The 27,066-nt window shown below is 34.1% G+C and overlaps 3 protein-coding genes across 4 annotated transcripts in view; all 3 read left to right on the forward strand.

Annotated features, from left to right (window-relative positions):
* Window positions 1-324: 324 nt before the first annotated feature.
* Window positions 325-11,177, forward strand: si:ch211-276i12.4 (uncharacterized). Its single transcript, XM_051127170.1, has 7 exons — window positions 325-694; window positions 2,346-3,699; window positions 5,714-5,742; window positions 6,037-6,165; window positions 6,269-6,335; window positions 9,046-9,153; window positions 9,562-11,177. The coding sequence occupies exons 1-7, from the start codon at window positions 555-557 to the stop codon at window positions 10,168-10,170; spliced, it is 2,436 nt and encodes an 811-aa protein (XP_050983127.1). The 5' UTR covers window positions 325-554; the 3' UTR covers window positions 10,171-11,177.
* Window positions 11,178-12,363: 1,186 nt separating this feature from the next.
* Window positions 12,364-18,627, forward strand: rom1b (retinal outer segment membrane protein 1b). Its single transcript, XM_051127131.1, has 6 exons — window positions 12,364-12,491; window positions 12,801-12,951; window positions 13,873-14,148; window positions 15,331-15,485; window positions 15,821-16,067; window positions 17,734-18,627. The coding sequence occupies exons 2-6, from the start codon at window positions 12,802-12,804 to the stop codon at window positions 17,962-17,964; spliced, it is 1,059 nt and encodes a 352-aa protein (XP_050983088.1). The 5' UTR covers window positions 12,364-12,491; window position 12,801; the 3' UTR covers window positions 17,965-18,627.
* Window positions 18,628-19,507: 880 nt separating this feature from the next.
* The window catches only part of ccdc88b (coiled-coil domain containing 88B), a 31,740-nt gene continuing 24,181 nt past the window's right edge, over window positions 19,508-27,066 (forward strand). Inside the window, exons 1-10 of one of the 2 annotated variants that reach the window (XM_051127788.1) lie at window positions 19,508-19,912; window positions 20,435-20,583; window positions 20,752-20,860; window positions 24,038-24,107; window positions 24,238-24,296; window positions 24,450-24,533; window positions 25,014-25,154; window positions 25,263-25,405; window positions 26,540-26,621; window positions 26,727-26,885. In XM_051127788.1, the coding sequence (XP_050983745.1) occupies window positions 20,495-20,583; window positions 20,752-20,860; window positions 24,038-24,107; window positions 24,238-24,296; window positions 24,450-24,533; window positions 25,014-25,154; window positions 25,263-25,405; window positions 26,540-26,621; window positions 26,727-26,885 (936 nt within the window). In that variant the 5' untranslated portion in view covers window positions 19,508-19,912; window positions 20,435-20,494. The remainder of the gene's footprint in view (window positions 19,913-20,434; window positions 20,584-20,751; window positions 20,861-24,037; window positions 24,108-24,237; window positions 24,297-24,449; window positions 24,534-25,013; window positions 25,155-25,262; window positions 25,406-26,539; window positions 26,622-26,726; window positions 26,886-27,066) is intronic. The other variant, XM_051127787.1, reaches the window with a different exon arrangement.

The following is a 27,066-nucleotide window of genomic DNA, read 5'->3' on the forward strand; positions in this document are numbered from 1 at the left end:
GATGTGACATGGATGTCATATGAAAAGGAACAATTTGTCTATGCCATTAAATATAAATAAATGTCTTCCAATAAATCCATTGTGATGTAACTGAGTAGACTTTTGAATTTCATTCACACCATTTTGTGTATGTAACCCAAATAGCTTTCCATGTCATGCAATGTCCTTTCAGCGAAGCCTGATCGATTGTGTTCCAGCTGTGTTCTCCCCATGATGGGGTGTTTTCACCGACTTCAATGTGGAGTCGTTACATCAGAATCCGATGGATATTGGGTGACAGAAAGCCCTGGCAGCATTAGATTTGTTTCACTCCTGCTGCTCAAGCCTGGTGAAGGAACATCTGCTTGTGAAAGGATGCACTTTTGAATATATTTCTTTAGAAGATCATTCATTCTTTAGATTACTGGAACTTTTAAAACAAATTTTAAACAGACCACAAAAAGCTACAAGGATCACACACCCAAATCAGAGCTGAAAAATCATTTTCAGGAATTATAAGGAAGGCATCAGCAGAGATACACAGCTAAATACTGATAGTGTAGCAAGTATAAGAGATGGAAAGATATTTCACACCTGTGCGTGGCTCCTCAGAGGATGAGGTGAAAATTTACAAACATTACCATCCCATACCTCAACAGCATCCTCACAATCATCATTACCACCACAACCATTATCACCACCTTGGATCACAAAGGTATGTGCTTAAACTTTCTCTAGAGGATATGTAAAATTAACTACTACAGTTTTTCTCTAAAGCTAAATAAAACAAAATATAAATATAAAAACTTAATCTTGAAAATCATGCATAAAGAATATGACAAATGCATGTACTAGCATTGAACTACTAAAACTAAAATTAAAATGAAAAACATTAAAATAAAGCTAAATGTAGAAATACAGCATTATACAGTATACAGTAGCATAAAATAATACTTACATGTGTTCAGGTGAAATTCAGTCTTTTTTTTTATCATTAAACCATTGTTTTACCAGGTTAGTCCCTTGAGTTTAAAATTATTTCAAACCTGGCCAAATAAGTAGCATAAAAGCTTATAAGAGATGACGAAATTTCAGTCTAAAAAACTACTATATAAATTTAATATAAATATAGCAGAAATATGTTTATATAATAAATATAATAGAAATATGTTTCAGGGACAACAGATGCAAATGCTTTTTAATATGTATACTTTTTAGGCCCAATGGCACATACATACTATTTAAATATATTTGAATATATATATATATATATATATATATATAAAATTGATATTGAAATATTATACAGTACCAGTCAAAAGTTTTTGAACAGTAAGATGTTTAATGTGTTTTAATGTTTTTTTTTAAAGAAGTCTTTTTGATCCAATGTACAGCAAAAACAGTAACATTTTGAAATATTTTTACTATTTAAAATAACTGCTTTCTATTTTAATAAAATATAATTTATTCCCGTGATTTCAAAGCTGAATTTTTAGCATCCTTACTCCAGTCACATGATCCTTCAGAAATTATTCTAATATTCTGATTTGCTGTTCAATTATTATTATTATGTTGAAAGCAGCTGAGCAGATTTTTTCAGGTTTCTCTGATGAATTGAAAGTTCAGAAGAACAGCATTTATCTGAAATAGAAATCTTTTGTAACATTATAAATGTCTTTATCAATTTTTTTTTTTAACAATTTAAAGCATCCTTGATAAATAGAAGTATTAATTTCTATAATCCCTCTTTTTATTTCAGATAAATGCTGATATTTGGATCCTTCTATTCATCAAAGAATAATGAAAAAATACACTCAACAGTTTTAAATGTTGATAATAATAATAAAAATGTTTCTTGAACAGCAAATCAGCATATTAGAGTGATTTCTAAAGGATCATGTGACACTGAATAATGATGCTGAAATGTAGCTTTGATCACAGGAATACATTACATTTTAAAATATATTCAAATAGTAAACAGTTATTTTAAAATTTGAAAATTTTACTGTTTTTGGTGTCGTTTGGATCAAATAAATGCAGGCTTGGTGAGCAGAGGAGACTTCTTCAAAAAAAAACATTAAAAATCTTACTGTTCAAAAACTTCTGACTGCTAGTGTATATAAATATGTATTACATTCTTACCCAGTTTATGCCATTATGTCTTGCATATTGCAATTTTTCTGAGATAATAACTGATCGTTATAATAACTGAAATAATAAATGATTAACATAGTTATTCAAAGGAATACAAATCTCTCTACTGCTATAGTGTAAATGGGTCAATTTAAAACAAGAACACATCACATACTGATTTCATTTTTATTATTATTCATTTCATTTCTTTATGTAACCCCCTTTTAAATCAGTCACAGCTCTTCAAGCAGTCACGGAAAGCACAGTGATAAACACACTCACCACCACCACGACAACCAGCATCGCTTTTATCATCCCGCAAACCCTAAAATGTCTGGAGACCATCACAGCTTCTCTAAAAGGTCTTCCTCCAGCATGTCCTCCTCCTCTTCCACGTCTACATCTGCATCTTGGACCTCAGAGCCCAGCCTGGATGATGAGACGTATCTCATGCACAAACCCCAGCATTCCCTGTCCTGCTCCAACATCTCTGAGGTTCGGAGGAAAAGCCATGACAGAGAATCTGAGGACTTTGATTTTGATCACAGGGATCAGAGGCACCGCCACAGCCTAGAAAACGAAGCCGAACTGCTGCCCGGTTCTCATCAGATGCCAAAGCTCTCCAGGGGCCATAGCAAAAGTGAGGAGGGCCTTCAGCAAAACAAAGACAATGATGGATACTCAGCTGGATCTCACGCCATGGATCATGGGCCACTTTACAAGACTACAAGCTTGGGACAAAACCTTGCCTTTGGTGGCAATAATGACAACTCTTTAGGTGGCAGGGCAGTTCCCAAGAAGGCCGTTTCATCTATTCAGCTGCCCAGCAAAGGTATTCTGAAAAACAAAGATGAAGGACAGAAAGAAGGAAACTTCAGGAAAGCAAAGTCAATGGAGGTGCTTTCCACCAGGGTGCACATCACAGGAACATCCAAGCAGATCTCTATGGAAGCTGCAAGGGATAGCTTTGTGAAAGGGAAGCTACAGTTCTCTGCATTTCTGGATGAGATCACCAGGCAGGTTATCAGTCCATGTGCTCTTAGCTCTCTTGGCGTAACCACACCGACGCCACCAAAATCTCCTAATGAAGAACGCAAGAGTTGCAGCACCAAGCAGGAGAGCTTCGTGCCGTCACCAAAACAGCAGCCCGTCAGAGTTGAGAGACCTGATTCAGGAAAAACAGATTCTAGCTCACTTTCTCGATCACATAAGAGACCGGGCAAATACCACAGCCGAAACCTGACCAGTCCTCCACCGTCACCCCGCCACCCATCTAAAACTGAAAGACAAGGGGCTGCTTCAGGTAAGCAGCACCACAGGCAGTATTCTCTAATGCTCACTGATGGTACCAGCACCAGCCCAGAAACTGTCCACACCAACCTCTCCAAACACAAAGGGCGACATCAAAGTAGTCATGGCCCGTCCAGGAACTTCCATGGTAAGCAGGAGAAGAGATCACCGCCGCCTCTGCGAGCCGCAGGGCTGGAGTCAGAGTCTCAGTCGAGTAAATCATCCACCAGTGCTAGTTCAGAGAAAAGTGACAGACCCAAACACATGGGACACAGGAGGCAGTCCAAACCACACAGAGTGAGTTGATTAAGAGACAAAAAAAGCAATTTTTTGTTTCCCTACACTTTGGCTTTTTTTTGTTGTTGTTGTTGTTGTTGTTGTTGTTTTTATATTTAACTTAATGTTTGGTGCAAAATAGGGCCAAATTCTCTTAAAATGTTTTAAGAAAAAATTAACATAAATAAATACACAAAATATTAAATGTATTATTTAGTATTACAATCATTTTATATGAGGCCTGGAATTATTGTAACCATACTGCCCAAATTTGAGGTGCACTGTAAAAAATAAAAAAACACAATTTGTTGAGTCATCTTAAAATAATTAGTTACCCTGCTGCCTTAAAATTTTAAGTTCAATCAACTCAAATAAGTTTAGTCAACTTGAAATGTTAAGTTGTACTAAGTAACAACTTAGATATTTGTGTTTGCTAAACTTAACAGATGGGTAAGTAACTCAGCTGCCTTAAAATTGATTCAACTCAAATATCTAAGTTGTCATTTAGTATAATTTAACATTTTAAGTTGAATAAACTTTTTTTGAGTTAACTGAACTTAAAATTTTAAGGCAGCCAGGTTATAAATTATTTTAAGTTGACTCAACAAATTGTTGTTTACAGTGAATGAGGGATTTGTATGGATTGTAAAATAAGATTTTATTTTTAGGAATAAACATTTGATAAACATCAAACTAAACAGTCATCTAATACAGTTAATCTTTACACTTAAAAATAAATACATACATATATACATCAGTAAGATCAGTAAGATTTTTCAGTAAATTTTTTCTTTCTTATATATATAGCATAAAAAGCAATACAACTGTCCAACACTGATAATAAATGAATATATATATATATATATATATATATATATATAATACATCCTTGCGGAAAAAAAAGTATTAATTCCTTCAAAGAAAGAAAGAAAGAAAAAAAATTTACTGACCTCAAACTTTTAATGTATAGCGTATATTGTTACAAAAGATTTCTATTTTATATAAATGCTGTTCTTTTTAACGTTTTGTTCGTCTGAAAATTCAGCTTTGCATCACATAACTTCTATTTTAAGGTATATTAAAATAGAAAACCACTATTTTAAATTGCAACACTGTTTCACAATATTACTCTTTTTTTCTGAATTTTAAATCAAATAGACACATCCTTGATGAGCAGAAAAAAAAAATGAAAAAAAATGTTGATAATAAATCAGAATATTTGAATAATTTCTGAAGAATCATGTGACACTGAAGAGTGGAGAAATGATTTTGAAAATTCAGCTTTGCATCACAGAAATAAATTATATATTAAAGTATATTAAAATAGAAAACTGTTATTTGAAAAAAAAACCTAGTTTTTATCTAATAAATGTAACTTTGATAAGAAACTTCTTTAAAATAATATATATATATATAATTATTTATATATTTAGCAATTAAATACATTTTTACAAAAATTTTGCATCAAATAAATGATGTTTTTTAAAAAATACTTAAAAAACATTACAGTTTCTACAAAAATATTAAGCAACACAACATATTTTCAACTGTCATAATAATAAGAAATGTTATATATTTACATTTATTTGATTTGTTACTTAAGCAACAAATCAGCATATTAGAACGATTTCTGAATAACATTTGAACAGCCGTGTATATATTCCATTATATACCATTTTTTTGCCCTCACAAACACTTGGATAACAGAAGCAAATAGTTGATTATTAAAGAATGCAGTCAGCATCTGATTCTCTTTAGCAATTTTTATTAGAATGTTATTCTATAGCAAAATTAAGAGATAATTAAAATAAAGATTGAATTATTGATAGCCTTGAATTAACCTCTAATGCTGGAAGCATGAGGGATACCCTTCATTGTGTCCATATCCGTTGATTAACACAATTGAACCAGATGAGTCATGAATCAATGGTTGTCCCTGGAACATATCACTTCAAAAATCAATTTTCTATTTTCTGTCCTGATCTGTCCTCTATTCACTGTTTCACCCCCTCTCTCTCTTCTCTCTTGCCCCCAGGACTCATCCGGTTCCATGGACAGAGTTCAGTAAGTGGTTTCCCCCCTTTTTCTGATTGGTTATTTCAGACTATTGATTTTGCTCTTATTCCAGAGCTTTCCCCCATCTTACTCTGCTCCGTTTCCTAAACTCTGCCATCCAGCCCGAGCCATATCGATTGCTTCTATTTTAATCTGTCTCTGTTCATCTGTCCAGTACACAGTCAGAGCAGAGTCAGGGTATTTTTCTTTACGAATGATTTATGATATTGAGCTTCTGCAGAAACACAGCAGTTTACCTCCTGACATGGACAGATAAACACGCTGATCTCTAATATATTGCAGGATGCTGGAGGAATACAACAAAGAGCTACATGAGAACCTGTTGCAGACGGTGGCATGCATTGAGAACATGGAGGCAGAATTGCAATGCACCAAAACAGAGTTAGTCAGCTTCAAGGAGAAATACAGAAGGTCAGCATCTAAGCTCCATTCATGCTACTGTGGAAAAACAAATGTTTTTAGTTTATAAAATGATTACAACCATCTTTCATTCTCTGTTATGTATCATTTGCAGGCTTCAGGAAAGCTATTCTGTTTCTCAGCAGGCAAACAGTGTCTTGGAGCAGAAACTCAAATCTGCGGTAAGATTAACACAAGTTGCAAAAGGCACTTTCCACAAAAAGAGTACAAAATAGGATCAGAAAGTCTGATGCCAAAGTTTTTTTAAAAATAAAAGGCCAGGGAAAGAAGGCGCTTAATCTTTATTGACAATAAACCTTAAAATGTCAGTAAAATAATATATAAATTAAATTTTCTAATTGTAAGGGGTCATGACATGAGTAATCAAATTTGATTTTGATCTTTTGGCATATAAGAGGTCTTTGCACTTTGCATTAAAACATCCTCCAAGTTTCATAGCTTAAAACCTCCTCCTCATTATAAACAAAAAATGTATTTAATCAAGCTCCAAAAATGGCTCGTTTGAATCTGAGGTGCAAGGTGATGTCACCTGGGCACAGTCGTTTGCATAAACACCGCCTGCAGAGCAACGCATCAACGAATAGTCATCTTCTCATCATAGGCCCCGCCCACTGACATTCAGTCACTTAAAGGAGAAGTCCACTTCCAGAACAACAATTCACAAATAATTTACTCACCCCTTTGTCATCCAAGATGTTCATGTCATGAAGAAATTATGGTTTTTGAGGAAAGCATTTCAGGATTTTTCTCCATATAATGGACTTCATTGGTGCCCCAAATTGAACTTCCAAAATGTAGTTTAAATGCAGCTTCAAAGGGCTCTAAATGATCATAGCCGAGGAAGAAGAGTTTTATCTAGTGAAACGATCTGTCATTTTTTTCGGGAAATAAAAATTTGTATACTTTGTAAGCACAAAAGCTTGTGTAGCACAGGCTCTGGGATGTGCGTTCATGACGCTACGTACTATTGAATCATGTCGAAAGGTCACACAGAACGTAGGCGGAACTACAGACCAAGTGTTTACAAAGTGAACGTGCAAAGACTAAGAAGTGCAAGTAAGTCAAACGCTGTTTACAAACAAAAAGGTACAACGATGTCGGACGATTCTGAAGTTGTAGCAGAAAATAAGAGATTTTCACCATACTCTACCTTTTTTGAGCCGGAGTGCTCAGACGATGAACTTAGACTTGATTTGTAGTAGTGATGGGAAGTTCGGATCATTTTACCGATTTGGACCTTTGAGTCTCGTTCAGCAAAATGAACGAATCCTTTTCTGAGTCATTTCGATCATTTTAGCAAAATATAATTAAAATGTTACGTGTTACTTCCCTAACACATCTACTGCTTGCACAAACGTTGATCACACTACAAACAAGACAAAACTATAATGCTATAAGACACAGAAAAGATTAATTCATTGTTTACCTGGGTCTTTAGTCTATGATTAGCTCACCTCACCTCTTATCTGACAAATTTTCGGGTTTGAGTCGTTCATTCATCATGTCACAGCCCCATAAGATAAACGAACGACTCGAAACAGGTGAACTAATTCCAGTACAGAACCTAACAGGATGTTGTGCATGCGCGACTGAACAAATCACTCCCCCGAGATGACTCGTTCTTTCCGAGTCACATTAAAGATTCGTTCAAAATGAATGAATCGTTCAAGAATGACCCATCACTAAAAAGTATACCATTTTTTGTTTTTTTCTGAAAAAAATGACCAATCGTTTCACTAGACAAGACCCTTCTTCCTCGGCTGGGATCATTTAGAGCCCTTTGAAGCTGCATTTAAACTACATTTTGGAAGTTCAAAATTGGGGCACCAATGAAGTCCATTATTTGGAAACCTTAAAGGACCCGCCCCTTAAAACAGGTCGTTTTAGACAGAGGTTCAGAATGAGGGGTTGAAAACAGGGCTGTCAAATCATTATCATACAAAATAAAAGTTTGAGTTTGCCTAATATATGTGTATGTACTGTCTGTAATTATTATGTATATATAAATACACACAAATGAATGTATATATTTAAGAGAAATATGTTGTTTATGTACAAAATATTTGTATATATAAATTAAATTATATAAAAATTATAAAAAATACATATACTTGTAAATATTTCTTAAATATATACATGAATGTGTTTGTATTTATATATACATAATAATTACACACAGTACACGCACATATATTAGGCAAACTCAAACTTCGAGATGAATCATTTGACAGCCCTAGTTGAAAATCATAATTATTGCACATATTTGTTGTTTTTTTGTGTGTGTGTGTACAAAAAAACGTAATTAATATTATACATAGACCTCAAAGAACATATAATAATAATAATAATAAAAATTCACGTCATGACCTATTTAAGCTTGCAATTATTGTTGACATAATTTTTGAGTAAATACAGTTTAGACCTTACTTTTTGTAAATTTGTCTTTTTCTAAGCAATAAATAGTAAATATCAAATAAACATCAAATCTAAAAACAAATATTTTCATTAATAATCTTTTTACAGTTTTAAATGGGTTCAAATTAAACCTAAAATTAGCTAAATCTTTTATTATTATTATTATTATTATTATTATTATTATTATTATAGCAGAATATCCACATACTGTACAATCATTCAACAAAAAAGCTCTGTGTTTTTTTCTTAAATTTTTTCTTATACATAAAAGTGCACATCTGTAAAATATGATGGTACTTTTTTCAAGCCTTATGGCTTACTAATTAAACCACCTGCTGTCCCTTGCACTGGGCTCTTTAAAAATGCAAATCCACATCTGTTGAAATTTCTGTTGTGCTATATACCGTCACTTGTATTATATTTAAGCAGTATTTTTTTCAACCTTTATTCTGACAGGCAGACAGCTTGGACTCAGAGAGGAAGTTCCTCATGCAGAGAGTTGCAGATCTAACTAAACAGCTGGATACTGCTCAGAAGACCATCAGCTCTCTGGAAAACATCAATGTAAGCGCACACGCAGACAGATTCAGCAAACAGATGCCCCATGTCTTCTATTATTTTGCACAAACTAGTCAATTCCCCACTAAACAGCTTACACTATACAGTATATATGCCTGTAATATTACACATATTATTAACCTATGATATTTTATTATAACATAGAAGATGTTTTACCAGTGTGCCTTGTTTTTTAGAGGGCTCTCCTGCTTTTGACATCACAGCAAGCTCAGTATAGTCGCCAGCCAATCAGCATTGCCATGGCACAATTTCTGCCCTGAACAAAGAGAGAGAAATATATAAAAATGTTTCAGCAAATAAATCGCAACATAGACTTATGCTAGCCAACAAGGAGGTTTATTTATAGCTGTGTCTATAACAAAATGTTAAAGGTTAACATCTTTCTCTCTTTAGGTTCCCTCACTGATTAAAGATTTGTTGAAAAATCACTTTGACTCTCAGCAAGAACTGGAGCACTTCTTATATCCTCGAACATCTCCACGCCAACCTGATGGCGACCAACCCGAGAGGGCGCAGGAGCTCAGAAACAGCCAACCATTTGGTGGAAAAGCGGAAGTTTTCGAATGGCCACAGACTGGACACACATGCTCAGCTGCCAGACAACAGCCTGCCACAGCTTTTCTGCCATGGAAACATGATCACGACCCATGGGCAGGGCTAGGGCAACTCGTGCCTAAAGGAAGTGACTCACAACTTCCTTTTTCTTTTATTGATGATGTGTCAATCCTCAAAACAAACGCCCCAAGTCCTCAAGCCCATCAGTTAGCCATGAACACAGAGATCCACTTGATTCCCCCAAACCCATATAATCTAGATGAGATGAGGCTCAGCAGACAGACAGGTGGTGAGGGAACCATCACTGTGGGGAAAGAGCCCACTGATGTCAACTATCTTACAGCTCAGAGGATGCTGAATGAGTTTTTGAACCAGATTCCTCCTCCAACGCATGAAGGTGAAGGGAGAGATACTTTAGAAGCAGAACTAACAGAAAAGAAGCTGTAACATTTATTAATGTTTAAATTAATTTATAAATTTGATGTCTTTTTAACAATATAGGAACTGAATAAAAATTAAATACACTTCATTAGCTTGCAGCATGCATACGTACCATCTGGTTGTGTGCTATATCTAGGGCCCTATGATTTCTACAATGTGGAAAATGCAGACAGAGTTGCAGAATCCAGTAAGAAAAATGGAATTCACTGTATAATCCGGAATGTCACGGAATTTGCCATATTTTGGATCGATAAATCAAAAGTAGGTCAGTGCACTTAAGTCAAAATGCGATATGAACTGGTATCCGTGAATATTAAGCTGCACAAATACTATTTAAATATGAATCCTGCGTGTTCTGCGTGATTCTGTGAATAAATGTCCCAGACGTGCGGTTTTGTTTACTAACCACGTACTGAAGCGCACCTGACCCTCGAGGTGATTTCAGCCTCTGTCGCCTCAATATGAGCACAGGAACACATACACATAATCTCTAGAAATGCTATGAGAGAAAAACTGTGGTCATATCATATACAAACAGAAACTTAAAGGTCTTCACAGCAACCAGTCAAAAAAAAAGTTTGGTTTAACTTGAAGAAACGTGAGAGAAATACATTGCTTTAATGTAATGATAGTACTACTACTACTAATAAAACTATTACAACATCATTTTAAAGAAATATTTACCAACATTTATTTACCAGAAAGATGTAAATACACAACACAGTATTTTTGGAAAAAAAAAGAAGAAATGAAAATAAATAAAAAAATGATTAGATTATTAGAGAAATGTTTGATTAATAAAATTTAATGAAACCATTAAACTTTAATTTTTGTTAAACTTTTAAAAAATTGCTGTTAAATTGTGTAAGTTTCATGATTTCAGTTAATTAGACATGCTTTTTGGTTGATATTATAGTCCAGAAAAATTAAAAGAAAAAAAAAAAACGAACCAAGAAATGTTTAAACCGAAAAAAAAAAAAAAAAAAAAAAAAAAAAAAAAAAAAAAAAAAGAATTTCTAAAATTAATTAAATGGAACTTGGGAAAAATAAAACGGATTTCATAGGGCCCTATATATCCAATAAAACCATTAGTTTTCTGGTTTCCTGCTTTCTTTTGTAGTTCAATCTATATGCAAAAGACATCCTCCATATTTGTGTTTTTATACCGGTTTGTACTTTCTGCCCTGCATATTGTGAAATATTTAAGATTGGTTAGCAAAAAAACAATATAATTAGATATTCATATTAATTTATTGCTAACCAAATTTACTGCCCATGAGCTAGTTGGAAAAGTATTATTTTGGATCTTTTATCTTTGAGTGGTTAATGTTTGCCTGTATAAAATTAAACTGTAGCGTGAACAGCACTTCTGTGAAATTTGTAAATGAACTGGTCTACTGAGACCATTAATGTTCATTTATTGTATAAATTAACATTTAGGGAAGTTTAAATTGTTGTCTTTGTGAAATAACTGAAAACCGATGTTATAATTTCTAATAAGTTATATACATTTATTATAGACGTGCTTGTATTTTTATTATAAATGTTTTAATAAAGTCTTGTGTGCACTTCTACATTTGGGAATACTTTATATCTGTGTTAGCCACTTTAGGGGTATCTTTATATCCAAACAGTGTGACATCCAATTATCACTCAATTACTTCAACTCATTTGACATCGCTTGCTCAATAAATCATAACACAATTAATACTGCTTTGTTATATTACAAATATAACAAACCCACATTGGATTGAAGCACACAGTGTTTCCATAAAACACTTTCTATTAGATACTATGGTGTCTGCAAAAGGCACTAACCCATCCCTTGGCTTGCCTAAAATAGAATATGTAATATGTATTATATATATAATAGAAGTTGGCAATTTTTGCAATTACATGTTTAATATCTAGTGCATTTTTAACACTGTTAGTGTGTTTTTGCCCTCATTTATAAGTCTTCATGGCTCAGCTGTATACACTGAGACTCAGGGTTAAAATGCATCACATTCTGTCATGCTTGTTTTCTTCTCCATCCTTTTCAGTTTCACGGTTTCTCAGTCCTTTAAATGGCACACCATGCGTCAAACCCCTCCCTCTGGCACTCTTCTGGACTTGTTGACCAAGGGCAGGTTTGCTTAGAGGACACTGGCCTGGATTCTAATTGGTGGAATTGGCCTAATAGGATCAGACATGACAGGAGATTATGACACTCAAGACATAATACTCAATATCATATTTTTAAGACCTAGTCAAAATGGCTGCCAAACTGTAGGAGGCATACTGAAAGCTCAGGGTCTGAAAGAAAGGGCACTCAAACATTCTTGAAGGTAATGCATAATTTTTATTCTGCTAAAATCAGAGAATCTTGGGGACAACATAAATGTCATTTTAATTCAACAGCAAAGCAATGTTTTTGTCCCACGTCCTTGTATTAGTTATACTGAGAGTGTTCCGGAGGTAATTTCCGAGTGATACTTTTATTAGAACTAAAAGAACCTGATGAAACTATGGGAATTTACCTAAAAATGACTGATTATTTGCTACGCTGGATGCTGATATTGCATGACCTCTATTAAAATCTTCTTCTGCAATCTAAACTTCTCTCTCTCCTCTATTCTACACTTTTTCCTAAGCAGCATGGTGTTGTTAAAAATAAAGTTCCCCTTCCAAAAGAGGGTGCGTCTGGCCCAGGGTCTCTGGCTGCTTTCATGGGTGGCCATGTTCTCTGGAGCCATTACCTTTGCTATGGGAGTCTTCCTCAAAACTGAGCTACATCGCAGATCAGAGGTAATGAAACTTTTCTTCATGAAAAAACAGTAACAGAACCTGAAAATGAAGAATGTGATGTGCTAATGCATCCCTAGACACATACTTGTTTGCCAAAAACATAAATTGAAACATAATGAATTGCAATGCGCACTGTCTCTGCCATTATAGTCCATTAGGATCTATAAATGCACTGCTTAACAATGCATTCTTAACAGTTTTTAGAAATACTCTGTGTTTTGTACAGTAAACAAATGTTTTACCAAGTAATATTTACTTTAAAAAATTGTTTGCATATATTATTTGACACAATAAATGTATTACCACTATATTTACAATACTACAACAATTACTACTTTCATTTACCCTTTATACTGTCAACACAAGTGTAATAGGCCTAAGCTTTGTCTTGTTGAGAGGAATAATCTCACATAATCTGAGGATTGGCACTCAGATAATGTCATGTAGTGTGCTCCAATACATGAGCTTGTATGTATAATGAAGTCAATAGACTTTACAATGAAACATGATAATGAGTGAAAAAAGCATTGTGGGAAGATATTAGAGTTTTAAAAAAAACACACAATGCTTCTGTTCAAAAGGATAATTATAAGATCTACCATATACAGGTAACCTAAAACTAAGTCATGTCTGTAGGCTGTTTGCAGATGCAGAAAGAATTGAAGTTGCTTGTAAATGTATACCATTAATGCAATGTAAGTCACTTTGGATAAAAGTACGCCAAATGCATAAATGAAATGTTAACAGTAGAAAAACCTTTTTTTTTCTTATACTGGATTAATTTGCGGTTTACATTTTTTGGCTGAAATGTCAGCCTTGAGCAAAGAGAGTACACATTGATCTGGGCCTGATTAAATGCCTGTACATAACTGCAAAAAACAGGAGAAATAACAAATATTCAACCCTTCTCACTCTATACAGGTGATGCACAGTATGGACATCCACATTGTGCCAAACCTGCTTATGGCAGTGGGGTTAGCATCAGTGGGCATCAACATCTGTGCTGGTAAAGTTTGCCAGGACTCACTGGACCCTTCACGTTTTCCACGCTGGAAGACGTTTCTTCCTCCCTTTTTCTGCTTCTCTGTCTTCCTCACCTCCCTGCTGCTGGTGGCCATGATTCTCAGCTTCGCCCTGCAACCCAGCCTGGAGGAGTCTCTGAAGATCGGGCTGAAGAACGGCATCCGTTTCTACAAGGTTAGTGGAAAAAAAGACTAAAATAGAATAAAGTGGGGCCTAAAGGTTATTTAAAAGCAATCAGATGTCAGTTGAAATTTAATTTAGCCATTTAGAAAACATACAGTATATAGATCTGAAATTTAGAATATTGAAATTGTTTGTTATTTTATTTTATAGGTGGAGGACATATTTTACACGTTTCCTCCATTTGTGAAATAAAACAAGAAATTTCTGAATTTCAAGTGCAATCACAGCTAATTTTTTTAAATACTATATGACTTTGCAATGCAAGATATTTATTTACTTGAACAAATCTGGCATTTCAGAGTACTATAGATATTTATTGAAATGAATGAATGAATCTGCCACTTCAGAGGCCTATAATATGATATCTGTATTCTAGACAACACTTGATTCAAACGAATACACAACCAGTCAAAAGTTTTTGAACAGTAAGATTTTTAAGTCTCTTCTGCTCATCAAGCCTGTATTTGCTGATCCAAATAACTATTTTCTATTTGAATATATTTTAAAATATAATTTATTCCTGTGATTTGAAAGCTGAATTTTTAGCATCATTACTCCAGTCACATGATCCTTCAGAAATCATTCTAATATTCTGATTTGCTGCTCAAAAAACATTTATTATTGTTATTATGATGTTGAAAACAGCTGAATAGAATTTTCAGGTTCCTTTGATGAACAGAAAGTTCAGAAGAACAGCATTTATCTGAAATAGAATTTTTTTGTAATATTATAAACGTCTTAATCATCACTTTTGCTCAATTGAAAGCATCCATTAAATTCTTGAACAGCAAATTGGAATGATTTGTGAAGGATCATGTGATACTGAAGACTGGAGTAATGATGCTGAAAATGTAGCTTCAAAAGAATAAATTACATTTTAAAATATATTCAAATAAAAAACAGTTTATTAAATAGTAAAAATATTTCAAATTACTTTGGATCACATAAATGCAGGCTTGGTGAGCAAAAGAGACTTAAAAAACATTAAAAATCTTACTGTTCAAAAACTTTTGACTGGTAGTGTATTTCTAAAGGCAGGACAACATATTGTTACCTAAAATAAACTTAAGACTTTAGCCTAAAATCAAAATGTAATCCTGAACTGCATAGCAGGATTTCAAGTCATACATATTTCTCTTAAAGAACTTTCAAGTAGGTATCTGATCTCTACAGGATACAGACACACCAGGCCGTTGCTTCCAGAAGGAGACTATTGATCGTTTACAGATTGAGTTCCAGTGCTGTGGTAATACCAACTACAGGGACTGGTTTGAAGTACAGTGGATCAGCAACCGCTACCTGGACTTCACATCCAAAGAAGTGAAAGAGTGAGTCCAAAAATCATAGACAAACTCATGCTTCTGCACTCTATAATTAATGAAGTGCAGCATTTTCGTTGTAATTCAAAGGAATTAGTGGTTAGTCAACAAACTGCAAGTTATTCAAAAAAATAAAGCATCCCAAAATGCTTTCTTTTAGCATCTTGGGTGAGTCAGAATTTAGAACGTCATGTTCTGAAACAGGATGTCATCACCAGTGAGCCTGGTGCATTGATCAGAAAGGGCAGTTGGAGAATCAATGGTGTAAAAAAAACTAGGAAAATTATATTCATAACTGTATTATATAGTCTTATGTTTCTGTCTATTCCATTTTGCCCACACAGTCGCGTGAAGAGTAACGTAGACGGCCGATATCTACTGGATGGGGTCCCATTCAGCTGCTGTAACCCTGCCTCCCCCCGGCCCTGCATCCAGTACAGTCTCCTGGACAACTCTGCTCATTACAACTACGAGTACCAGACTGAAGAGCTGAACCTGTACAACCGAGGTTGCCGCCAGGCCCTTGTCAAATACTACATGGGTTTAATGAACACCATCGGCCCTTGTGTACTGTTTGATTTCCTTCTCCAGGTATGAGCTGATTAATGGCTTGAATGAGTAGTAATTACAGGCCACTGATACTCATTTTCCAAATAGAAAAATAATTTGCTTTTCCGAGTCATAGCATCTCGCAGGAATCTCCAGTGGGTCTTTTTAAATTGAACTTTGTGATTTATGAGTAAAATAAGATTTGTGTTAGACTTTCGTGTTTTGTTCTCCAACATATATTATTAATGTGAATTCTGAACACCCCAATTTAATAAAATAAGTTGCTAGGAAGGTGCAATATAAGGACTAAAATGTTTGTCAGCACAACACTTCCATTCAAAAGTCTGGGGTTAGTAAGATTTTTCTATTTAATGAGTACTTTTATTAAACAAGCAAGCATTCAATTCATCAAAAGTGACAGTAAACATATTTATAATGTTACAAAAGATTTAAAAAACATTTTTTATTAATCAAACAGTTCTGGAAAAAAAAATATCACGTTTTCACAAAAATATTAAGCAGTACAATTACTTTCAATAAAGACTATAATGGATGTTTCTTAAGCACCAAATTAGCATGTCAGAATGATTTTTGAAAGATCATGTGACACTGAAGACAATTCAGCAATAAATTACATTTTAAATGGTAAACCGATTTGTACATTGCAACAACATTTCACAATATTTCTGTTTTTACTGTATTTTCTATATTTCTCCACATTTTTAGGATGGTAGTTTTGAAGAACACAACAGCTTAAAAATGAATGTTGTAATATATGTTGAAGAACAAACCATGACATGTTCTTCCAATAATGGTAACGACAGTATTTTACTCATAAAGTACAAAAGTCCTGTCAAATGAGTTGAACTCATAACAAATTAGCCTACAAACTGACGTCAGAGGATCATTATGGATGATTTGAGGACTCTCCCAAATAACCACATGATTTTGAGCGTCAACCTTGAATAACACATTGTATAATCTAATGCGCTCAACACATCGAACCATTCACACACTCATCACCCAGTTAATATTGACACGCTTCCGAAGCAGCTGGCAGTATGGTTGTGAACTCAGAGGTGTCAATATTCATTATTTAAGCATTAAAATAACTTCAACCCAAAACCACATCATGCTCTCAGCTTGTGTAAGTGTCACAGCTTTTGTAACACTAACTGCATGATTCATTGCTTCTCCAACACAAATTTATTAGACAACAAGTCAATGTCTGCTGCCAGAACCAGGAAAGAAAACTAGAGCTGCTTGTGTGATATATAACATGGCATACTATCAGTTGTTACTTCACAAATTCAAGTGCAGTTTGTGAGCAAAAAATGCTTTGTGAAGAGGAAACTAAATGCGCTTAAAACAGAAAATGAAAACCAAAAATGAAAATTTGGTTACCATTTACGTCATTAGAAACCTGTATGACTTTCTTTCTTCTGTCGAACACAAAATAAGAAGTTTGTGTGTGTGTGTGTGTTTTTCTTTTAATCTCAGTGTTTTGTTGCCCCTATAATGAATTTTAATAGGGTCCGAACTTCCAAACTTCCAAACTTCAAACAGGTTTACAATGACATTGAGGGTTTTCATTCTGGCCTGAATTTTTACTTTAGGAAGACTCCTTAAGAAAAGTCATATGGGAAAACCTGAGGAAAATGTCTTAGAGGAGTTTGAATTCTCACCTCTTTATCTCTTCGGCCTTCAGATGACCATTCTGGTGAGCCTGCGCTACCTGCAAACTGCAATGGAGGGTGTGATTGGACAGGAGAATGTGGAGATCGAGACAGAGGGATACATCCTGGAGAAGGGAGTGAAGGAGACACTGCTGGAGACTAAAGAAAAGATGAAGAAGCTCCTCCAGTTCGCTCAGGTGGGCGACGCATCCGCTACAACTCCGGAAACACAGCCAGAGGCAGAAAAGCCAGCCACGGCCTAAAAGACCAAGTGTAATTGTTTATAATGAGTACTCACGTGCACACGAGTGCTAACTGCCCTTGAATATCATCATCCAAAGGGAATACATAATCATAATTGCAATGTAACGTTGTTATTTCATTATATTGTTAAATGAAGTCAAAAATTTGAGGTAAAAAAGAGGAACTTCTCAAAACGCTGGAAAACGTTAATGCAAAAACCAAAATACCCCTTTAAAAATTGTAAAGTGAAGATCCACCTTTTTCTTCAGCGCGGAAGTAAGGTTATGGGTGAGACTTCCGGTTCGAGAAGACTAACAACGTGCAGTAAACAGTAAAACTGTTTGCACTACAAACCAGTGTGTTCATAATTAAAACAACCCATTAAAATAACATGGTAAAACACACAGATTAGCAATATCAAGCAGCAAAAGGAGTTGTTTACGCAGCTAAAAAATAGCTGGACGCCAATGAGACCTGAAGCATGACCCATAAAATTTACAAATGGCTGCGCCCGTACTTACGGGAAAAAAGGTGGATAAAGAAGAGTTATAAAGAAGATATAAAGCTATAAAGAGTACATTTCATCACATGCGGTCTGTAGATGTTTTGCTGCTTCATGCTTTGCTTAAATAGACAAAAATTAACAGTTGATATTGCGAAAGTTGCATGCGAGAAATAAAGAGTTTTTAACTGATCTATGAAGTCGTGTGGTCATTGTGTATTTTTGTTTTTCTCTTTTGTGTCGAAATGTGTTTTTCATTTGGACACTTCTTACCTCACACTAGCCTGATGTTAACTTCCCTTGTGAAATGTGTAGTGTTAAATGTATTTCCCCTTCTTTTGCCTGTGCAGTGAGAGAGACAAAGAGCGAGTGAAAGAGAAATGAATAGGATTACGCGGGCCATATTGTTGGGTGTCCTGTTCTGACACCTGAAATCTCTTTATCCCTTTGATGATGGTTAATACTATGACTGCTGCCAAAGCACTCACACACAAAACACAACATTGGGCCAACACAAGAAATATAACTGCATCATGCCACTAGTTATTTATTAAAAGCATTTAGTTCTGCACTAGTGATCATAATAGTTTAAGTAACTCGTTTTGGTGGATTAGTCATTCCAGGAACTTTTAATGTATAATATTTACAATAAAAAACGTCGTTTTATTTAGCCAGGAGACATTTCAAAGATTTTAAATGACAATATAAAATATTTCTAATGTTACCAAAGACCAAAGACGACATTAACTGTTAAGCGCACTACACCGTTTCACCATTAGAGAGCGGCAAAAACTTAATTTTCCACTTGTGTCGCTCTTAAGTTCGATAAAAATCTCACTCAGGTCACCTTGCAAATCATGCATAGATGCATTTGCATATAACCTTCATTATTTATTTTTAGTACATTGTCTTTGACTTTCATTGACATGAATAGATTTCATTTTTCTGTTCTGCCCACGTAGGTTGCGTCTCAACGCGTAATGATCTGACTACCTAGACAGCAGTTTGGTGTAATAAGGCGCGGACATAACGCGTTTGTGGAGAGTGTAACTCAAAATGTAACACAAAATGCCTTCTAGATAGGCAGACTATGAGGTTCTAATGCGGTCTTGTTCTGTTCGATGTGGAAACGCGCGTCATGGGCGTCATACTGAGGACGCGCAGAGGGGAACAACAGACCAAATGCAGTGCAACTCTAGATTCCGGTGTGGTTTGAAAGTGTGACTAATGAAGGAAGGGAAAGGCACAGAAAGCAAAGATGTTAACAGTTAAACAGTTTTATCTTGAAAGTATCTTGTCAAGAGAATTACGGTAACCATGAGTGTACTCGTCAAAGTATATTATTTAAATAATCCGTTGTGTTTTAAGGAATAAAGCTGGTCAGGTAGAGTACATGAAGATGGACGTAGCCGTTACGGAAATGTTAGAAGAATTTATGGGAAGTGCACTTGTTACATGGGTAGGTGGTAAGCAAAACAGTTAAAGTTCTTTGATAATCTTCTTTTTTTGTTCGATAGAACGTTTTGTAAACTTTTCAAACCAGTTCAGAAGTATTGAAACTATAAAAAATCATTTTTGATCAATTCATGTTGTTTACAGTTCAATCTGAACACTGACAAATAAACAAATGGTTAACATTTATACTGTTCCCTGCTGAAAACTTAACACCTTAGCTTTGTTTTGAAACATGTTAGCTGGTTTGTTCCAATCTGATAGAGCTGGACAAACCCTATCAGTCTGGTTTTTGCAGCTAATAACTAAGTTGGACTAGGTAAAACAGCTGATTTGAAACAGATCTATTTTGAACAGTGAGGGATATTTTAAGATATTTCACTGATTTCTTTTGAATTTAGAGTCAGAATGAAACTTTCAGTTTGGACAACAGCCCAAAGACTTCATGTAGATAGGACCCGTGAACAAAGATCTGTTATATTGATATGTCATAGACATTTTGATGTGATCAGGGCATTGTTTTCATTGTCTGTAAGGTTCATCTATTTGAGGGTATTGTCGATGAGGAGGAGAATGGATTGCTCTCTCAGGAATACATGGAAGTAAACTCCACCTCCCAGAATGCCGTGAGGCGGTACCTGAAGCTTACCAATGGAGTCTACCTCAATGAGGTCTTGAGGATCATGTAAGACAGACTCGAAAAGTTGAAGTCTAAACAGTTAATTTAAAAATCATCTGTTTGTTTTAAATAATGTAGCTTATGTAAAAGCTGACTGACGATTCATTGATGATAGTTCAACAGTGACTCAGCTAATGGCGACATTTTTGTTGTTTGTTTGGTTTCTTTAATCAGTGATCCCAATCCAAAGGTAGAACAAATCTACCACAGTGTGGGTGACGACAAGATTCTCAGGGTGCAGAACTTTTCCATCCTCAATCGACACTTGAGATCATACTATCAGGTACTGATTTAAGGCATCAGTCAAATCATTATGTTAAAGCATAAGAAATACAGTTCAAGTCAAAAGTTTACATACACCTTGCAGAATCTGAAAAATCATACAAAATGCTTATTTGTTATTTAGTACTGACCTGAAAAAGATATTTCACATAAATGATGTTTGTATATAGTCCACAAGAAATTGTATTTCCTTCTGGAGCATCAGTGAACCTTCTTTAATACTTGCATATTGAGTTGCAACTGAGTCCCTCAGTTGTCATCAGTGTGAAAAGATGGATCTCAAAATCATACAGTCATTGTTAAAAAAGGGTTCAAATACACAAAAAGGCGGGAAAACCAAATAATTAGTGGAACCTGAAGGATTTTTCTGAAGAACAGCAGGCAGTTTAACTGTTCAGGACAAACAAGAGACTCACTAAACAAAAACAAAAACACAGGTGTGGATCATTCGGGTAATAACACAGTATTCAGAATCAAGCGTATGTAAACTTTTGAACAGGGCCATTTTTTTATAAATTCATCTACTATTTTCTCTTGTGGACTATATGTAAAAATTTTTTATGTGAAATATCTTATTCAGGTCAGTACTAAATAAAAAATAACATGCATTTTGTATGATCCCTCTTATTTTGGTCAAATAATTGACATTTTGCAGATTCTGCAATATGTATGTAAACTTTTGACGTCAACTGTAAATAATGTATCTTGATTCCCTGACTAAAATAACAATGCTGCCAGCACCTGATGGTAAAAATCATGTTAATAGTGTATGAATGGACAGTTCACTAACTCGCTGAACAATATGTACTGCTTCTGTAGCTGTGGATCAAGTTAGCCATGTTTGTTTTTTTAAGTTTCTGTGGTTTCACTTCTTGTTTCAAATGTCCTAGCGGTGGACATGTTTTTTTTTGCACTGTTGTTTTTTTCACACAAAGCATGTTCCGGACGTTTTAAAATTAAAAAGAGCGCAAAAAGCTTATAGTCATTAGAAAACAGTAGCAAAAAACTAAAAACTGGTTTTGCTTGATGTTGTTTTGACGTGCATTATCTTTGACATTAGTGCTTTTAAAATATAAACTGTGCTTGCTGACTGCACAGTAGTCGGTTTATCTTTGAGGAAATAGATTAATAATTACACTAAATATAGGCCAGTGACGCATACATTTCTATGAACGTATAAGAGACATATGTGAAGTAAACGGTGCTGTTTTCTAAACAACCAGTATTGCTAACTAAAACTATTAAAATTCATTTACATTTAACCCTTTAACTGTCAGTGTCCCCTCTGTGGGTTTACTTCACTATATTACAAATAAATCCTAATCTAATTATGACAAACTGTACATTGTTGAAAAGGTCTAAGACTCCTAAATAGATATTTTACCATATTTTTGTGTTACAAATTATGTAGGAAAAGATTATTATATATCACAAGTGTGCAACTTAAAAAAAAAATTTACATCATAACATGAGTTCTGACCTTCTGAGACTTTCTTTGTTGCCTTTTTTCCTATCACGTTTTAGAAATCATAAGAAATGATATATCAGTTCAAAATTTAAAATCTCAAAATTCATCCTTTGAAAGGCATTTTAAAATCAGACATTGCATTACCACGGAAAATGTACATTAAAATCATATTACAAAATGTTTTCATTCATGAATTATACAAATTTAAGTCTGGATAGTGCATTTTTATGTCTGTGTTCAAAAATGAGAGTGACAGTTAGAGGGTGATTGAAATAAAGAATCAAAAGCATAAACGTAAACAAAACAAAAATCAGAAATTTTGCCCTGGCAGCTAGGTTAAGTACCAAAATGACTCAAACTAAAATGAAAGTAAATTATAGCTAAAGAGAAATATATTAAAAAACAACAACAACAACTAAAATTTTAAAACTAATATTAAAATGAAAACTGGAAGGACAAAAAGTGGGTAATTAAAAATGTTAATAAATAACACTATTAATACTAAAATAACACTGCATTTAACTGTCACCATTTTTTTAAAACAATTTCACCATGTTCACTCAACTTTTTGCCTTCACACTTTTTTATTCACATATACTTCACTTTTTTTGTTTTTACAGTGTTAGCAAATTTCTACATACACTACCAGTCAAAACTTTTTGAACAGTAAAATGTTTAATGTTTTTTAATGGAGTCTCTTTTGCTCATTAAGCCTGCATTTATTTAACCCAAAGTACAGCAAAAACAGTAACATTTTGAAATATTTTTACTATTTAAAATAACTGTTTTCTATTTGAATATATTTAAAAATGTAGTTTATTCCTGTGATTTCAAAGCTGAAGTTTTACTTCAGTCACATGATCCTTCAGAAATCATTCTGATTTGTGCTCAAAAACATTTATTGTTATTATTATATTGAAAACATATTAATAAGATTCCTGAAAAAATGTACTAAGCTTTTTAAAATATTAATATTAATAATAATAATAATAATAATAATACAAAAATGTTTCTTGAACAGCAAATCAGCATATTAGAATGATTTCTGAAGTATAATGTATAATGATACTGAAGACTGGAGTAATGATGTTGAAATTTTTTGCTCTGATCACAGGAATAAATTACATTTTGAAATATATATTAAAATAGAAAGCAGTTATTTTAAATAGTAAAAATGTTTCAAAATGGTACTGTTTTTTGCTGTACTTTGGATCAAATAAATGCAGGCTTGGTGAGCAAAAGAGACTTATTCAAAAAAAACATTAAAAATCTTACTGTTCAAAAACTTTTGACTGATAGTGCATACTTACAAAAAGTACCATGGTTGGTATTGTTGGTATTTTTTTGGAATTGTATAAATACCACTGAATTTGGTAATCATTAAATACCATCCTATATATCACTTTACCATGGTACTGTCACAGTACTTTTTGTAAGAGTAAGTCATTTTTAAAAGCATTAGAAAATTAGCAGTGTTATAACAGGCTCATTAGTCATACTGAACGAGATGTCAGTTGCTGCAGATTAATAAGCCTATTTTCCACAATCATACTTGTTTTCTTTTGGCCATGACTGCACATGAATAACTTTCTTCTGTGCTCTAATGCGTGTCATACTTAAACCTCTTACTTGTGCATTGTCTGGGATGACAGCAGAGCACCAGTGAGGTTTAAATGCTTGTCATTTCTTTCACGTGTGTTGCTCTTTCAGGAGAATCTACAGCAGCTGGTGCTGATGCCGCTACCAAATGTTGCTGTTTTAGGTCGAGATCCTCTGACAGGTGCAGTTCTGACATTTCAAAAAGGAACATTTTTCACTCTAATTATTATTAAATAAACAAAAAATGATCAAAAAGTGCACGTTTTTTTAGTAATTATGTTATGGTGTAATGTTGGTTTCCTTGTCAATAGAGGGTGCTGTTGAAGAGCTCAGACGACTGCTACTGTTATTGCTAGGCTGTGCGGTACAGGTAACTGAACACTGATTGTAAACACTTTTAATATCTTTAATGCACAGTTTCAGCATTGTAAATTTATTAGAGTGTAATGTTACTAATGTAAACACATCGATGCGTACAGTGTGTGATTCATTCCTCTCTGTTCCTATGACTCATTGTCACCAGTGTGAAAGGAAAGAAACGTTCATTCAGCAGATTCAGTGCTTAGACATTGATACACAAGCAGAGCTTGCACTTTGCATACAGGAGGTCAGTGCATTTTGAACATATCCTAAACATAATTTCAAACTAAACACATTTGTGATCCTAGACCATAAGACCAGTAATAAGGGTCAATTACAATACTGAAAGCTAAATAAATAAGCTGTATGGTTTGTTAGGATAGCACAATATCCTAAAATCTGGAATCTGAGGGTGCAAAAAAATCAAAATATTGAGAAAATCACCTTTAAAGTTGTCCAAATGAAGTTCTTAGCCATGCATATTACTAAACAAAAATTAAGTTTTAATATATTTATAGTAGGAAATTTACAAAATATCTTCATGGAACATGATCTTTACTTAATATCCTAATGATTTCTGGCATAAAAGAAAAATCAACAATTTTAAGCCATGCAATGTATTGTTGGCTATTGCTACAAATATACCTGTACTACTTAAGACTGGTTTTGTGGTTCATGGTCACATTTATATATTGGGCAACTAACCCTGTGATCCACCGTGCTCCAGGTGACCCAGGACCCAAACGCAGTTCTTCCTTTGGAGTTCGGAGACATGTGTGGGCTGAACGGAGCCGAGCTGCAGACTCTCTTCTGCTCCATGGCCAAACAGATCCAAAACCTGCTAGCCCAACGAGACACACAGTTGGAGGTTAGAGAAGAATTTGTTTTGGCGGACTGACATTTTCAGGTACAAGTAATCTCAGTTGTATTCAGAAGGCCTGTTCTTCAGCTTTCGATGTCTCTGTTTGATTTTCAGAGAATAGCAGAGCTTTGTCAGGAACGGGAATCATCTACAGCCCACATAACCACATCAAGTGGGTTTGGAGATGGACCTCCTGAAGGACTGGCTGTGCAGCTGGCAGACAGCAAAGCTAAACTACGCCGACTTAAACAGGAACTGTGAGTTTATTTGTGAACAATATACACTATCATTCAAAGTTTAGGGTCAGCAATATTTTTTTTTAATTCAGCAAAGACAGAAAATCAGTAGTAAAGACTTATAATGTTACAAAAGATTTATATATTAAATAAAGCTGTTTGTTTGAACTTTCTTTTCATCAAAGAACTCTGAAATGTATCAAGGAAAATTCAGCATTGCCAAAACAGAAATAATTACGATCTAAAATAGAAAACACTTATTTTCAATTGTAATAATATTTCGTAATGCAGACTTGCTGAGCATAAGAGATTTTCAGTAGTTTCAAAAACAATAAAAACAGTCTTACTCACCCCAAACCTTCATTTTATTCAAGTTCCCTTTGTTATTATAATTATTAAAAGTAATGTGTGTGATTTTACCAATGTTAAAATATTGGTAACACTTTACATTCGTTAACAACATTAGTAAACATGAATTTATTAATTTATTCAGCATTTATTAATCTTAGTTCACGATAATTTTAGCATTTTCTAATGCATTATTAAAATCACAAATTGTGCTGTCAAACGATTAATCGCAATTAATCGCATACAAAATAAAAGTTTTTGTTTACATAATATATGCGTGTGTATTATATAGCCCATATTTATTATGTATACATTAATAAACTCACATACTCACAGATTTTTTATAATTACATGTATTTACATGCATGTATTTATATTAATATAATTGATAATATAAATAAATGTAATATATAAACAGCATGTTTTCTTAAATTGCATTGGTGTATTTATATATACATAATAAATATACACAGTACACACATACATATTATACAAACAAAAACTTGTTTTGGATGCAGTTAATCGTGATTAATCGTTTGACAGCATGATTTGTTATCATGATAACAAAGATTATTAAATAATTTAATAAATGTATTGTTTATTGTTTGTTCATGCTAGTTAATACATTAACTAATGTTAACAAATGACACCTTATTCTAAAGTGTTACTTTTATTGTTTTATTGACTTTACAAGTAGACTGAAACAACATTGACTTATAACAGTCATTATTTTTATAATTTCATTTTATGGCACAGAAATTACACACTTCATCTTTAAAAGTAATTACACATTAAAATGTTTTAAAGGGAGGATAAAGGTGATCAGCTACTGGATTACAAGCAAGAAATGCAAAATATGGAGGAAGAAATCAAGAAACTACAGAAGGAAGTGAGCACACTATACTGATAATAAATACTGTGTAATGGTCTTTAATAAATGTATGGACACTGGACAGATTTCACTGACATACCATTTTATGTACGTTTGGCTCAGAACCGAGCGTTGCAGGTGGAAGCGCGTGTGAGTCGGGGTCTGAAGGATGAGCTGGACTGTCTGCGTGAGCGTGCGGCCAGAGTAGAACAACTGCAGGCGGAGCTGAAAAACTGCACACATCGGCTCCGCAGCATGGAGCTGTACCGAACACAGCTGAAGGTAGAGAAGGAGATATACATCAGGCTGAATCATCATGCTTTGTAATTAGGAATAACAAAGTGGAGTGCTATAATTTGGAAATGGAGTCATATTTTGTGCTACTTCTTTTCTGGCAAACGAACAGTTGTGAGAAATGAAAGCTGAAGAAAAAAAGAAAACTGAAAGTAAATTAAATTGTAGG

This window comes from Labeo rohita, chromosome 14 (assembly GCF_022985175.1).
Source record: "Labeo rohita strain BAU-BD-2019 chromosome 14, IGBB_LRoh.1.0, whole genome shotgun sequence".
In the NCBI taxonomy this organism is placed as follows: domain Eukaryota; kingdom Metazoa; phylum Chordata; class Actinopteri; order Cypriniformes; family Cyprinidae; genus Labeo; species Labeo rohita.